Here is a 13,437-nt window from a genome sequence, read left to right on the forward strand (position 1 = left end):
TTGGAGGAAGAATCATTAACAACCTGCGTTATGCAGATGACACAACTTTGCTTGCTGAAAGTGAAGAGGAATTAAAGCACTTACTGATGAAGAGCAAGAAGACTCCAGCCTTCAGTGTGGATTACACGTCAACGTAAAGAAAACAAACATCCTCACAGCTGGACCAATAAACGACATCATGATAAACGGAGAAAAGATTGAAATCATCAAAAATTTCATTTTACTTGGATCCACAGTCAACACCCATGGAAGCAACAGTCAAGAAATCAAATGATGTATTGCATTGGGCAAATCTGCTGCAAAAGACCTCTTTAAAATATTTAAAAAAAAAAAAAAGAAGCAAAGATGTCACTTTGGGAACTAAGGTGCACCTGATCCAAGCCATCGTATTTTCAATCACCTCATATGCATGTGAAAGCCGGACAATGAATAAGGAAGGAAGACCGAAGAATTGATGCCTTTGAATTATGGTGTTGGCGAAGAATATTGAATATACCATGGACTGCCAGAAGAACAAATAAGTCTGTCTCGGAAGAAATACAGCCAGAGTGCTTTTCAGAAGCGAGGATGGCAAGACTTCATCTCATGTACTTTGAACATCTTATCAGGAGGGACCAGTCCCTGGAGAAGGACATCATGCTTGGTAAAGTAGAGGGTCAGCAAAAAAGAGGAAGAGCCTCAACGAGATGGATTGACACACTGGCTGCAACAACGGGCTCAAACATAGCAATGATTGTGGGGATGGCACAGGACTAGGCAGTGTTTCATTCTGTTGTACATGGGCATAGGGTCGCTATGAGTCAGAACCAACTCAGTGGCACCTAACAACAACAAAAAACATTAACTTCTGAAAGAAAATAGTTAGAAAGCCTGATGCGCTAGTTCACATAATGCTACTAGAAAAGCTTTTTACATCCTCTGTAACCAGCAGAGTTGTAAAGGAGAAAATATGAGTTCTAACTTGTGAAGTATATGGTTTCTAGCTGTTTTTTATTTTTGTTTGTAGATATTCCTTCTTTGCAGGAACAATTGCACTTTTTAAAATAGAGATTTTTAAAATAGCATTTTGTAAATTGGATCTGATTTAATAGTAATTCTTAAGGTTAGGCAGTTCTGGTTCTGCTAGAGCAGACCAGTAGATGCTTAACTGAAGCTAGTGCATGCAATTGACAAAAATTGTCACCTGTTTTGTTTTCTTGTTTGTTTTTATGTGATAAGGCCAATTAGTGTATCTGGCAGATTCCCACTGGGGGACCTTATTTTGCCTTTCCCTCAAAGCTCAGTGGCTATTTTTACTAGAATTCAAGTGATCAGATCTACAGGAAACTTCAGTTCTTGGTATGTTTGTGAAACATCTTATTCTTTTAATTTCTTGTATTATTATTATAATAGATCATTCAACACCAGCCAGCCAATCTCCTCATTCATCCAATCCAAGCAGTCTACCAAGCTCTCCTCCAACACACAACCATAATTCTGTTCCATTTTCCAACTTTGGACCCATTGGGACTCCAGATAACAGGGATAGGAGGATTGCAGATCGATGGAAAACGGATAAGCCAGGTGAGATCTGGGTTTATTGCTCTAGCAAGAGTGAAGTAACTTGCTGTATCCTTCCCTGGTTTTGGCACTTGGCAATGATAGAGTGCCTTCTTGAGTTTTTATCTCTTTTCATCCTCTAGCCATGGGTGGGTTTGGCATTGATTATCTCTCAGCAACATCATCCTCTGAGAGCAGTTGGCATTCAGCCAGCACTCCAAGTGGCACCTGGGCAGGCCATGGCCCCTCCATGGAGGATTCCTCTGCTGTCCTCATGGAAAGTCTAAAGGTGAGTGGATTTCAGGAACAAGAACTCTTGCAGCATTGATGGCTCCACTTTCATTCACACAAATAGCTAGGCTCGTTCTCTAAGGCCCTTAGAAAAGTCCTGGGAACATGGACTGCCTTGTAAGATTTTTGAATGGGATTTTTTTTAAGTCGTGAATTTACTAGTAATAAAGCAGTATCTTCAGGGGATAAAAACAAAGGTTTTAGTTTTGTTCTAAGGTTGAAAAAGTTCTGATCCATCTTGGAATGCTTTAAGTCTTTTTCTAATGAAATCAAAGAAGGGTATCAAATTTTAGAAATGTTTTATTTGCCTAAAACCTTTATAGTAAATACCTTACAGTACCTCACAGCTGAGTTTTAGTAAAAGACTTTATATGAAACATAGTTTCACTTTCTCTCATTTAAAACAATCTTAATGGGAACTAGTCTTGAAAAAGAGTCTTATAAGGACTTTTTCTAATAGCTGGATTTTTACAGGGCTAGAGTAGAGTTCTTGGGACATATGTGCATTTATATTTAGCTGGGATTCAAAAATAAATCCCTTTCAGACAACCACACATTTGCCCTCTGCTGATAAGATCTGGGCTGTTTTTCAGTCTATCTGGTCCAGTTCCATGATGCATCCTGGACCTTCCGCCCTGGAGCAGCTGCTAATGCAGCAGAAGCAGAAACAGCAACGGGGACAAGGCAACATGAACCCACCGCACTGAGGCCAAAGTGGCAACCCTGGGAATGAAGGCTTCATAAACCATGGCATGTTGGGCTTGTAGGACTGGCCCACACAGTCCCCTGCAGGTGGCAGCCCTCTTTTCTGTTCCTTGCTGTCAAGAGGGTGTAAGTGTTCCACCAGCCCGCTGAGTGTGCACGAAATGTCCGCAGTGCAACAAAAAGAAAAAACCATCAGGAACTCTCCGTCCCCCCGGGCCTTCTGGAGGGAGAGAGGAACTGCTGTTTGTCTCACTCAGTTACCTGATATCACCGCCTCTCACCTTCTCCATTGTGCATGTCCCCAGCCACATGGGAAGTGAAAGCTGAGAAGGAAAGGCAGATGAGAGAAGCCAATGGGAACTTCTCAGTCCTTTTTTCCTCTTTGGGGAATAAAATAGGAATCCATTAATGATTGCTTTGCTGACTGAGAATGTAGTTGAAATTGTTCCTAAACATCTTTTATTATTGTTATTCCTCTCAGTAGTAAAATGTCACACTGAATTCTTCAATACACAGATGTGCTTCTAGTCAGTGTGCAGCAAGGAGAGCCCCGTTCACTGCTCCTGTGAGAGGTTGGTGGTGACAGGATGGAGAAACTGACCTCTTTGGCCATTGGAAGTGTTCCATAAGGGAGAGTACATGGCCTCACCTTCACTCCGAAGGTTCTGGTAGGCCCTCCCTGGCCTGGAGACCCAGCAGGGAATGCCCTTCACTCTGTAGGTGCTCGAGCCCCAGTCGAGGATGCAGTGTGGGTGGTGGTGCTGGGCTGGACGGACTAGCAGGTGACTGCTGTAGGATTTTAAATTAATGTCTTTGATTCCTGTACATTTTACGGTAGCATAGCAAGCTGTCTGACAGAAGGCAGGCTAGTCTGTCCATTCATGGCCTGACACATTTTAATAGGTAGAAGCTTTCAGTGTGGTTATTTTTTGTTTGGTTGGTTTTTGTGCCCCACCTTACTTACCACCCACCTCCTCATGCCCCTACCTCCATTGCTTTTTTGCCCTACGCTGTATGCTAGTAATTGTTTGTATTCCTCTTGTGTTCAACATCTCACCAAGAAGCAACAGCGTGGGGTCCAGCAGGTGGGGCCCAAAGGACAGTCTGAAGAAGAAAGCAGCAGCGGAGTCTGCATCGCCCACAGAGGGGCCAGGCCCCGCCCAGCTACAGTCTCCCAACCCCCATTTTCAGAGTGACATTCAAGGCGACATGTGCATGTCGTGCACGGAAGAAAACACAACGAAGTCCATTTTGAAAAAGGCGAAAGAAAGGAAAATAAACTTTCTATTTGATATTTATTAGGAGGAAAGAGGACTGAATTTTCTTGTGTAGAAACAGAAGGACAGCACTTCTGTTAGTCATTTCCTGGAAAAGTCATATTTTAAGGGGAAATTATGGAAAGGATCTAAATGTCCAGTTGCTGTGCTAGTGGTAGGGTTTGTTTTCTGGGAGGCTTCTTACGTCTGTGTGACTGGGGGGAGGTGTGCCCATGTGTCCATCCCCTCCTGGAGGGAGCGGGATGGATGAGTGTATGCCGTTCGCTTGGGGCTTTAGAGCTAAAAAACAGCTGCAGAGCAAAGCACATCCAGGAGCCCCTTTTGTCACTGGAGCCTGGGCAACCCCAGCAGTGAAGAGGGGTGAAATGCTCATTGCTCTTCAGAGTGGTTGGAGCCCCATATGCTTACATTAATGCTGTTTTAGTTTGACGTGGTGTTTGGGATTTTTGGTTTTGTTTTGTTTTTTGTTTTTGAAAGATCTGAAAAGGGTGAAGCGCCCCGCTCAGTGGCAGTATGAAACCCTTTGTGCTTCTCTCCAGCCCCTTCCCTGTGTTGCCTTTCTCCTGTTCGCCCCTCAGAGCCTCCTCCCTACTGCCTCTACCCCGTCTATGTGTTTGAGCTCTGCATTCAGGCAGCTGCAACATTCCAGTGTTTGAACTGTCACTGATTCTTGCACCCTAGACAAGCTAACCAGGTTCACCATCTCACTCCCAGTAGTGCCCGAGTCCCATCCACAGCCCCATTTCTGCATGAGAATTTGATGTTTGGAATGTTTTCTGACTCTTGGGGCGGGGTCCTCGCCTTATCATCCTCACTGTGGAGTAAAGAGGATGGGGAGGAGAATCTTCATCAGAAACTGGTTTTGTGTAGTAAATTTCTTTATGTGGGGTTTTTCTTTCTCTTTCTTTTTCTGGTTTTTTTTTTTTTTTTTTTTTTTTTTTTTTTTTTTTTTTGGTCTGTGCAAGACCTGCAGCTGCTGAAATCAGTTTTGCCTTTAATTAAACCATGTTCTCTCCAACCAGACCTGTGTATATTGTTTTTTTTTTTTTCCTGTCCTAAAAGATATAGTATCAGTGAAAATCCAACTTATAAAATAAGCAAGAATTAAAACCAGAAGTCCAGTTGGGAAAGCGAGATGATCGGAACTTGAAAGTGCTTCAGATGCTTTTAGTAGCATTCCAAACTAGTGAATTATTATGGAAAGGCATGGGAGAAAGATAGAAAGAAACTTAAATTTTTTTATCTCCTAAAGAAAGAATGGCTTATGTAAAGGAGTTAATAGCCAATCACTTTTAATCTGTTTTGTAGCTGTTAATTAGGCAATTCAGATATTGGTTATCCTTTTGGCTTTAAAATTCACTAAGTCTAATTAACAGCAACAGTAATTATTATTCTTAGCTTTGGTTTTGCTTTTCTTCCCAGGTGTGCAGAGCTTCCCATGGTAGCCTGGGAGGCCCTCTCCAGTGTGCCAGAAGCACGTGGTGACTTACCTTGTCACACTTACCACTGCTGGCCTTTCACCTAGGCATTAGCTGCTGCAGCTCTGCGTTACAGTTCATTTCCTAACTCTTTTTAACAGGCACCTACACACTTTAAAAACTGTTAGCAAAGACGTACATACTGTACAAGAAAAGGGAGAAAGGGGTGGGGATTAAGGCCAGGTCCTAAGGTCTAGTATTTATGGTATCCTTCACCCAGGTTAACCCGTGAAAAACTGGGTCATTTGGCAGAATAACAACCACCACCAAAAAAACCCCCTTAGCATTCCATCATGTCTGTTGTTTTTAGGTGCCGTTGAGTCGGTTCCAACTTACAGCGACCCTATAGAACAGAGTAGAACTGCCCCATAGGGTTTCCAAGGAGCGGGTGTTGGATTCAAACTGCCGACCTTTTGGTTAGCAGCCATAACTCTTAACCACTGCGCTACCAGGGCTCCATCATGTTTATTAGTGCAGTGCATATTATAAAGTGCTAACTAATAGGATACAACTAACCACCTGGATGCCTGCGCACAGCTCCTTTTCAGTGCTTAAGTGTTAGTGGCATCTATTCAGTTTTGAACTCTTAGTAGATGCTCCTCTCTGAGAAGGCATAAAGGGATGTAATTCTAGTATTTTCATTCTCTATGGAATTGAATGCTATATCCCATGGGAACCTAGCTCAGTCTAGGTTCTGTTTAAGCAATGGGTCTTCTAATGAATAAAGAAAAGTTAATTTTGTATGTGTGCCCTCTGAATTACATGTAAGGTTACTTCATGCCCTAGGAGTCTATGATATTAATGGTACAGAACAGTAATACACTTAGTTCTTGGGCCTGGACTCTGGGTGCCTTGTTTGTTTTTGAAAGTTTCTTTTATTGAGCTATCACACATACAGAAAAGCACACCCAATCATAAGTGTACAACTCTTAAGTGAATTTTCATAAAGTAAACATACCTGTGTAGCCAGGACCCAGAGCAAAGAACAGATCACCAGCACCCGAGACTACCCCATCCTGCCCCTTCCAGACACATCCAGCCTCCACCCCAGAGTAATCCTGGGTTCTCACATCGTTGTCTAGTAGGTCAAATTTTAACGGGAGAGTAGGTTAACAATTTTCCAAACTAATGTCTCGGTACAATGTACAGCAGAGGACTGCAAAGGCTTGCCAACAAATGACAGTGCTTCCTTCAGTCTTGGACGTTGTGAAACGTCCTAGACCTCTCTGGGAGTTGCACATTCTTCAATGAAAGCTTTGGGGAAAATACCAGTCTTCCCTTTGCACTCGCCTTCCAGCCATTCTTCATTTACTGATAAAAGGGAAAGTATGCATCAGTTTCTAAAACCAGTATGAGAAAATTGCTTCATTTGGATAGTTCCACACGGAACTTTTGTCATCCCCAGCCTCGTCCCATGTTTATGCTGAATTCTGTTTTCTATTAAGTGTTAAAACAATAAAGTTCTAGAGTATTATATGGGTGCTTCCTGATTTAAACCTGGCTTAGGCTTTCGTACATAGCACAGTAATGAGTACACTGCCCTCTTGCCATATCTACCCAGGTTTTTCTGTGTCTTCTCTCCCCTTTATTTCATCTCTATCCGCGAGAAAAACTGAACAATTAAGGCACTGGCAGTTATTAAACCCAGTTCTTACTGCTGAGTTTTCACTCTCCCTTGTTGGGAGACACGCACTGGTAGTGCTCCGTGCGTGTTTTTCACCACCCATATTTTGGGTCAATTGCTACACACTTGTACACTCCCTACCCCCATTAACTTTGAAATTCTCCCACTCTAATCCATTGGGTTTTCTGTTACAATTGATAATAGTATTAGCTTTTTGCATTGCTAATACACAGCATTTTGGACATGTAGATAAGGTTTCTGTGATGGGAATCTCATTTTTGCCTAGGTAGAGAAACAGCTGTGTCAAACCATGAGTTACAGCAGTGCTCAGAGCATGGTCAGTAGACCAGCATCACTCAGCAGCTTGTTAGAAATGCAGATTTGGGGGCCCCACCCCAGACCTGAATCAGAATCTCTGGGGGGGCTAGCTGAATTTATTTTGAAAAACTCCAAGTTATGCTTAGACATAGTGAAGAAATCTGAGAAGTGCTGAGTTGGAGCTCAAGTTCCTGCTTCACTTTTTAATGTGTTGATACCTAACATTCTGAATAATCAGCAGAGACATGGGGCCATTTTGAACGCCTGCCTTTAAGGCCAGTTATACCTTTTCTTTGTTTACCTTCGAAAAGTGCATCAATTCAAAGAAACTAGTTTGCAGAAAGTAGGCATCCTGTGTTTGGTGCAAAAGCAAACTTACTCCAGCCACCTTTTTATTGTTAACTGTAGGAGTGACAATCTCGTTTCCAAATCAGCCATCTTTAATAATCAAGATGTCATCTGACTAGGCCACTCGTTGCTTCCCTGCCCTTAGAGTGACAGGGAAAGGCTGAGCACTCACTTCTGTTCTTCCCTAACTGAGCTAGGAAGATGAAACCACTGGCTGAAGTTTAGTTTACAGGTTATTGTTTCTCTCTGCACTGACCTTGTTTCTGCTAACACTTAAGTTAGTTTCCATAATCATAGAGTAGACTTACCTTCTGATAGCACCAAGATTACATCCCCTTCCAGAAAGTTCAGGTCCTCTGGTTGGGTAGCCTCATAACTGAAGAGTGCTACCACTTGGCTCCCTTCCTTAAGCTGAGGTTTTGTTGTCTGGTTATTAGCATGAGATTTTTCAGTTTCCCTGGATTCATCTGGAAAGCCTTGGTCACCCTGAGATAATGAACGACCTGTTAGTTTTCTTAACAGACCAGTGAACACTGAACATCACTAGAGAAAGCAGTCAGTGGCATGTCAGTGCAGCACCTGGGATAGAAACTCACACAGGTGGGTTTGTGGTCAGTGCCCAGCACAGACCTAGCTTGCACTTTATGAAAACTAGATGGTCAGATAAATGAAATCAGAAGGTCAGCAGAACTGTGTGTAGTCTTAAAGTATCCTGCTGAAACCTTCCTTGCCACAATAATGAAAAAGGTAGACTAGGCATTACTGTTCCTTCTTTTCAGATGGGGAAACAAGATGAGTCACAGATAAGTGGCAGAGCACAAATTCATATCTGGGTTTCCTACCTCCGAATCCAGCACCCTTTCTTAAGCACCAACAACACAGGGGGCCTTGATAGTGGTAACCCATCTCAGCCCGAACCCATACCTACGAAATCTGATGCTCCCTAAAATGAGAACCACTGCCCAGCTCCACATTATCTTTCTAAAGCCATGAAAAAGGCTTTACTTTTAATAAGAATATATATAACAACATTTCTCACACATCTCAGTCATAATTATGGTTATTTTTGACTTACCAACGTTAAAAAGGGGGAAAGATGCGATGTCTAAAGATGGGAATCCTAGGATTTAACAAGTCATGATTAGGAACACCACTAGGCTAACTTGCTATACGAAAGTCCTAGTTTCGCAGTGCTGTTTGCTCCTACTTGGCATATCCTCATTATTGAGAGCAGTACAGTGACATGGAGATGGCTCTAAGGAGTCCAAAGACCCAAGACCAGCTCTGGGTCCCTGAGCAAGAGTGTAGCCTCCCAGAACCTGTTTCCTCACCTGAAATTGAGGCTAGAAGAATTAAATGAGAAGACATAGCATAATAGTAGTTGGCATTTTCTGAACACTTACTCATGTGACAGTACTATTCTAAATAAATAAAAATATTTGAACTTGATGTGTTTGCTGCATAGAGTAGATGCTCAATAAATGTTAGTCCATTTCTCTTCCCTTCTAAGTGAATGAGAACAACCTAACTTGCTGCCCCCAAGGGTAAGGGGCGGTGATAAAGAGGGTTCAACCATGACCCCTGACCCTGGATTGAGTTCCAAAAAGACTGTTGGGAGATGGGGAAGGATTAGTCATGTACAGCCGCTGCATAGATTGAAGCTCTCGTTAATGGGGGAAAAAACGTACAAACTTAAGTAGTTAACATCTCGAGCAGAATCCTTCAAGAGGCTTCTGAAGGGGTTAGTCAAAGGGCAATTGGAAAACCTTTTCAGACTTCCAAGGGACCTTCGTACTTGCACTTATTTGCATCTGGGGCCTCTTCTCTTAGCCCCGGTGGCTCTACTTCCTGACAGCAATTTTCTGAACTCTTGGATGCCACAAACTCTGGGGTTTATACGGTTCCCTTCTCCAGTCCCATCGTCATTCTTCTCTCCCACGCTTTTTTCCAGCAAACATTTGTCTTTGATTTGGGTGAGAATCTACCAAGGAAGCCCTCCCCCTAATTAAGCAGAAGCCCCTGCTCAGCTGTGGGGAGGAGTGACCTCTCCTACCATGGGCCCGTGGCCTAGAGAGCTGAAACCATTTTCCTGGCCTGGCCATTTCCTTAAAATCCACTTTTAGATGAAAAATAGTAGCTCTCTACACTGGTAACAGAAATGCCTAGGTATGAAAATAGTTAACACACTTAGATGCTAACCAAAAGTTTGGCAGTTCGAGTCCACCCAGAGGAACCTCAGAAGAAAGTCCTTGTGAACTACTTCTGAAAAATCAGTCACTGAATACCCTATACAGCACAGTTCTACTCTGACACGCATGGGGTCGCCGTGAGTCAGAGTCAACTCGACAGCAACTGTTTTTTACACTGATATATATATGATATATGATATATATAAATGCAGGCGACTAGAGGAAGAATTGAAACTCATAGGAACCCTGATTAGCAACAGCTTCAGTCAGTGGAGACTGTGGTCTCATTAACACTATCAGGGGCCCGCCCTAGCTGCAGACTGGAGAGCTGATTACTCGGAGGCCCACTGGCCAGCCTAGCTGATCTTCCTGCCTTGTTTGTATGCCCCATGAATCATCCACCCAAAACAAGACCTGATTATTTCTCTCCCTTGCCCACAATATCCTAGTTTAGCAGTACCAGCAGTACAGGCCTTTTCTAATCTGGCCCCGTTGTCTCCCACCACTCTCCCTCACATCCAGTAACACTGAGCCCCTTCACCCACTTAGGGTGTCCCACTGTTCTCTCTACCTATATAACATCCTACCTTCATTCACCTTGCTAATTTCTATTTATTCTTTTCAGGCTGAAGCTTCAAGACTCGATTTAGGTATCACTTTCTCCAGGAAGACTACTCTGACTTGTCCCACCTCCCTGCAGCATTCTTTAGATATGCTCCCATGGGCTTCCATAAAGCAGTCCACCATTTGTGTATCTCGGTTAGATCACTTAACATGATGCTTATAATTGTTAGTCTGCTTGGAGAAGGGCCTGTGTCTTCTTAATTGTTATATCTCCAGGGACTCTCTACAGACAGAGCAGTTGGTGCTTAGCAAATGTTTGTTGAGGAATAAATGTCACTAAATAAACACTGGAAATATCCCAAATGCCCCATTAACGGGTGAATGGATAAATTGTGGTATACACGTACAATGGAAAATCACTTAGCAATAAAAAGGAATGGACTACTAAAACACAAAGGACTATATGCTGTACAATCCACTTACATAAAATTCCAGGAAAGGCAAAACTATGGTAACAAAGCAGATCTATAGTTTGCAGGGGCTGGGGTAAGAGGAGAGAATTAACAACATCAACAACAAAAAGAAGTCAACTTCTCTGGAGCCTAAAGGGCAAAATCCAAGAGTATTGACCTTGCAGCTACTATTTTTAACCTCTAACTTTGCTCCTGCTCCCATCTCCCTTTATTTTTATGGAAAGTCCACTAACTCTTTTCGAGATATCAGGGCTAATAAGATAACCTGCCCTTTTATTGTCACAGTATAGCATGGTGGTTAAGAACCCAGGCAGGCTCTGAAGTCGAAATGCCTCCCTGCCTGAATCCTGACTCCGCTAGTGGTCAGTTGTGTGATCTTGGTCACTTTGTTTGACCTCTCTTTGCCTTGTTTCCCAAATTATAAAATGAGGCTAATAATACCTACCTCGTAGAGTTGTGGGGATTAAAAGAATACCTAGAATGTATTTAGCACAGTATTTGACACACATGAAGTTCTCAAACACTCAAAGGTTGTTAACCCGAATCTTCTCTGCAAAATAAATACTGTTTTCTTTCACCCACAAGTGGTTTTCCTCATGGAAATTTAAGAAGATGAAGAATGGCTATGAGCTCAGCCTCAAGCTATGACTTGATGATTCCAATCTCTCTTGACAGTGATGGGGATGAACCACGAAACAATTAAGCGTGGCAGCAGATGGAGGGGGCTGGGGGCTTTCTGTGGGTTCCTGGGCCTTCTGGGTCTGCTCTTTTCTTATGGGAAACCCACTCCGGGCTGCAATAGGGATTAGGCTTCAGAGAAAAGGGAGGCAGAGCTGCATCTTGTTACCCACCATGTTCCCAACACCAAGCATGGTGTCTGGCTCATAAGGTGCCTGATAAATGTTGAATTGTTGTTGAGCCAATGCACAATGGAACACAACCTCACATGCCCTGCTCCCTGCACTCACCACTGTGTTCTCACACCACAGAGTCAAGCAGTAGTCTTTCACTTGGTCCCAGGCGGCTTTCATGCTACCTTCCGAAAGGGGCACCAGCTCATTGCTATCCCGAGGCCGGTAGCTGGGCAGGGACAAAGAGTAAGAAGCAAGTCAGAGAACATCCATGCAAAACACCATGCTCCTCCTCTCTGCCTTCCAGCCAGCACCGGGTCCCCAGCTGTACCCAAAACTACTGCCTGCATAGCGCTCACCTCAGCCTAGTATGTTCCGGCAGGAGCTTCAGTTTCTTAGACACATTGTCCAATACCTGGCTGTAGGGGAGCCCGAGCTGAGTCTCCATGACCACAGTGTACTTGTAGTGCACCTTGAGTGTGTAGGGCATGGGCACACTGAGCTTTATTTCCTGAGGGAAGAAGAGGAAGCAAAGAGAACTCATGAGCATCTGAGGCCTCCTCTTTGCAACATCTCCTGGATCACTATAGCTTTATGTTTGGTGCAGGGAGTATTGTGATGGTTAACTTTATCTGTCAAATTGGCTAGGCTATGGTATGCAGTTGTTTGGTCAAATGTTAGTCTAGTTGCTGTTATAAAGTAGTTATATGTGATTAAATCAGACGGTCTTTAGTAAAGCAGATTACTTTCCATAATGTGGGCAGGTCTCAATCAGCTGAAAGCCTTAAGAGCAAAAAAGGAGTTTCCCTAGGGTGTGTTCAATCACATGAGACAATTCCATGAAGTAAATCTCTCTCTCTGTATATACACACATATATACCTGTTGCCATCAAGTTGATTCTGACTCATAGCAACTCTGTAAGACAGAGGTAGAACTGCCCCATAGGGCTTCCAAGGAGTGGCTGGTGGATTCAAACTGCCAACTTTTTGGTTAGCAGCCAAACGCTTAACCACTGCACCACCAGGGCTCCATACATATATATGTGTGTGTATGTGTGTGTGTGTGTGTGTGTGTGTTTGTATGTATGTATATGTTGTTGGGTGACATCGAGTCAATTCTGACTCTTAGCAACCCCATGTGACAGCAGAACTTCTCCATAGGGTTCTCCTGGCTGTAATCTTTACGAAGCAGATTGCCAAGTCTTCCTCCCATGGAATCACTGGGTGGGTTGGACCCACCAAGCTTTCAGAGTGCTTAACCGTTTGTGTCCCAGGGCTTATACATACACACTGTATTTTTATGCAAATAATGCACATGTCCTACATTTTTTTGCCAACCGAACTACCCCCCATTTTAGTAAGCATGCTATGATAATCTTTTTTTACATGTTGCTGTAAAATAAATTAGCAGTGTGCTTATGAAAATATCTCCTATGGGGAGGGCTCGGTTGGCAAAAAAAACTTAGAACACACATCATTTGCATAAAAATACAGAAGATATATATATATAGAGAGAGAGAGGCAGTCGTTTCAGCAGAACAAGGGGATACTGCGTGGTTTAAAATCACCATACTTATTCAATCTGTATGCTGAGCACAATCTGAGAAGCTGGACTACTATGTGAAGAAGAATGCAGCATCAGGATTGGAGGAATACTCATTAACAACCTGTGATATGCAGATGACACAACCTTGCTTGCTGAAAGTGAAGAGGACTTGAAGCACTTACTGATGAAGACCAAAGACCACAGCCTTCAGTACGGATTACACCTCAACATAAA

The 13,437-nt window shown here is 43.1% G+C and overlaps 2 protein-coding genes across 4 annotated transcripts in view; one reads left to right on the plus strand and one right to left on the minus strand.

The window, feature by feature from the left end:
* Positions 1–4,719, plus strand: part of SMG7 (SMG7 nonsense mediated mRNA decay factor) — a 101,030-nt gene extending 96,311 nt beyond the window's left edge. For all 3 annotated transcript variants that reach the window (XM_004372903.2, XM_023728117.1, XM_023728116.1), the window contains 3 exons: positions 1,393–1,563; positions 1,683–1,828; positions 2,424–4,719. In XM_004372903.2, coding sequence (XP_004372960.1) covers positions 1,393–1,563; positions 1,683–1,828; positions 2,424–2,537 — 431 coding nt within the window. In that variant the 3' untranslated portion in view covers positions 2,538–4,719. The remainder of the gene's footprint in view (positions 1–1,392; positions 1,564–1,682; positions 1,829–2,423) is intronic.
* A 108-nt stretch (positions 4,720–4,827) lies between these two features.
* Positions 4,828–13,437, minus strand: part of NCF2 (neutrophil cytosolic factor 2) — a 43,390-nt gene continuing 34,780 nt past the window's right edge. The window contains exons 12-15 of the mRNA XM_004372956.2: positions 12,017–12,168; positions 11,775–11,886; positions 7,889–8,066; positions 4,828–6,601 (exon numbers count right to left, since the gene is read on the minus strand). Of these exons, the coding sequence (XP_004373013.1) occupies positions 6,507–6,601; positions 7,889–8,066; positions 11,775–11,886; positions 12,017–12,168 (537 nt within the window). The 3' untranslated portion in view covers positions 4,828–6,506. The remainder of the gene's footprint in view (positions 6,602–7,888; positions 8,067–11,774; positions 11,887–12,016; positions 12,169–13,437) is intronic.

Source organism: Trichechus manatus, unplaced genomic scaffold (genome assembly GCF_000243295.1).
Source record: "Trichechus manatus latirostris isolate Lorelei unplaced genomic scaffold, TriManLat1.0 scaffold00021, whole genome shotgun sequence".
Lineage (NCBI taxonomy): Eukaryota > Metazoa > Chordata > Mammalia > Sirenia > Trichechidae > Trichechus > Trichechus manatus.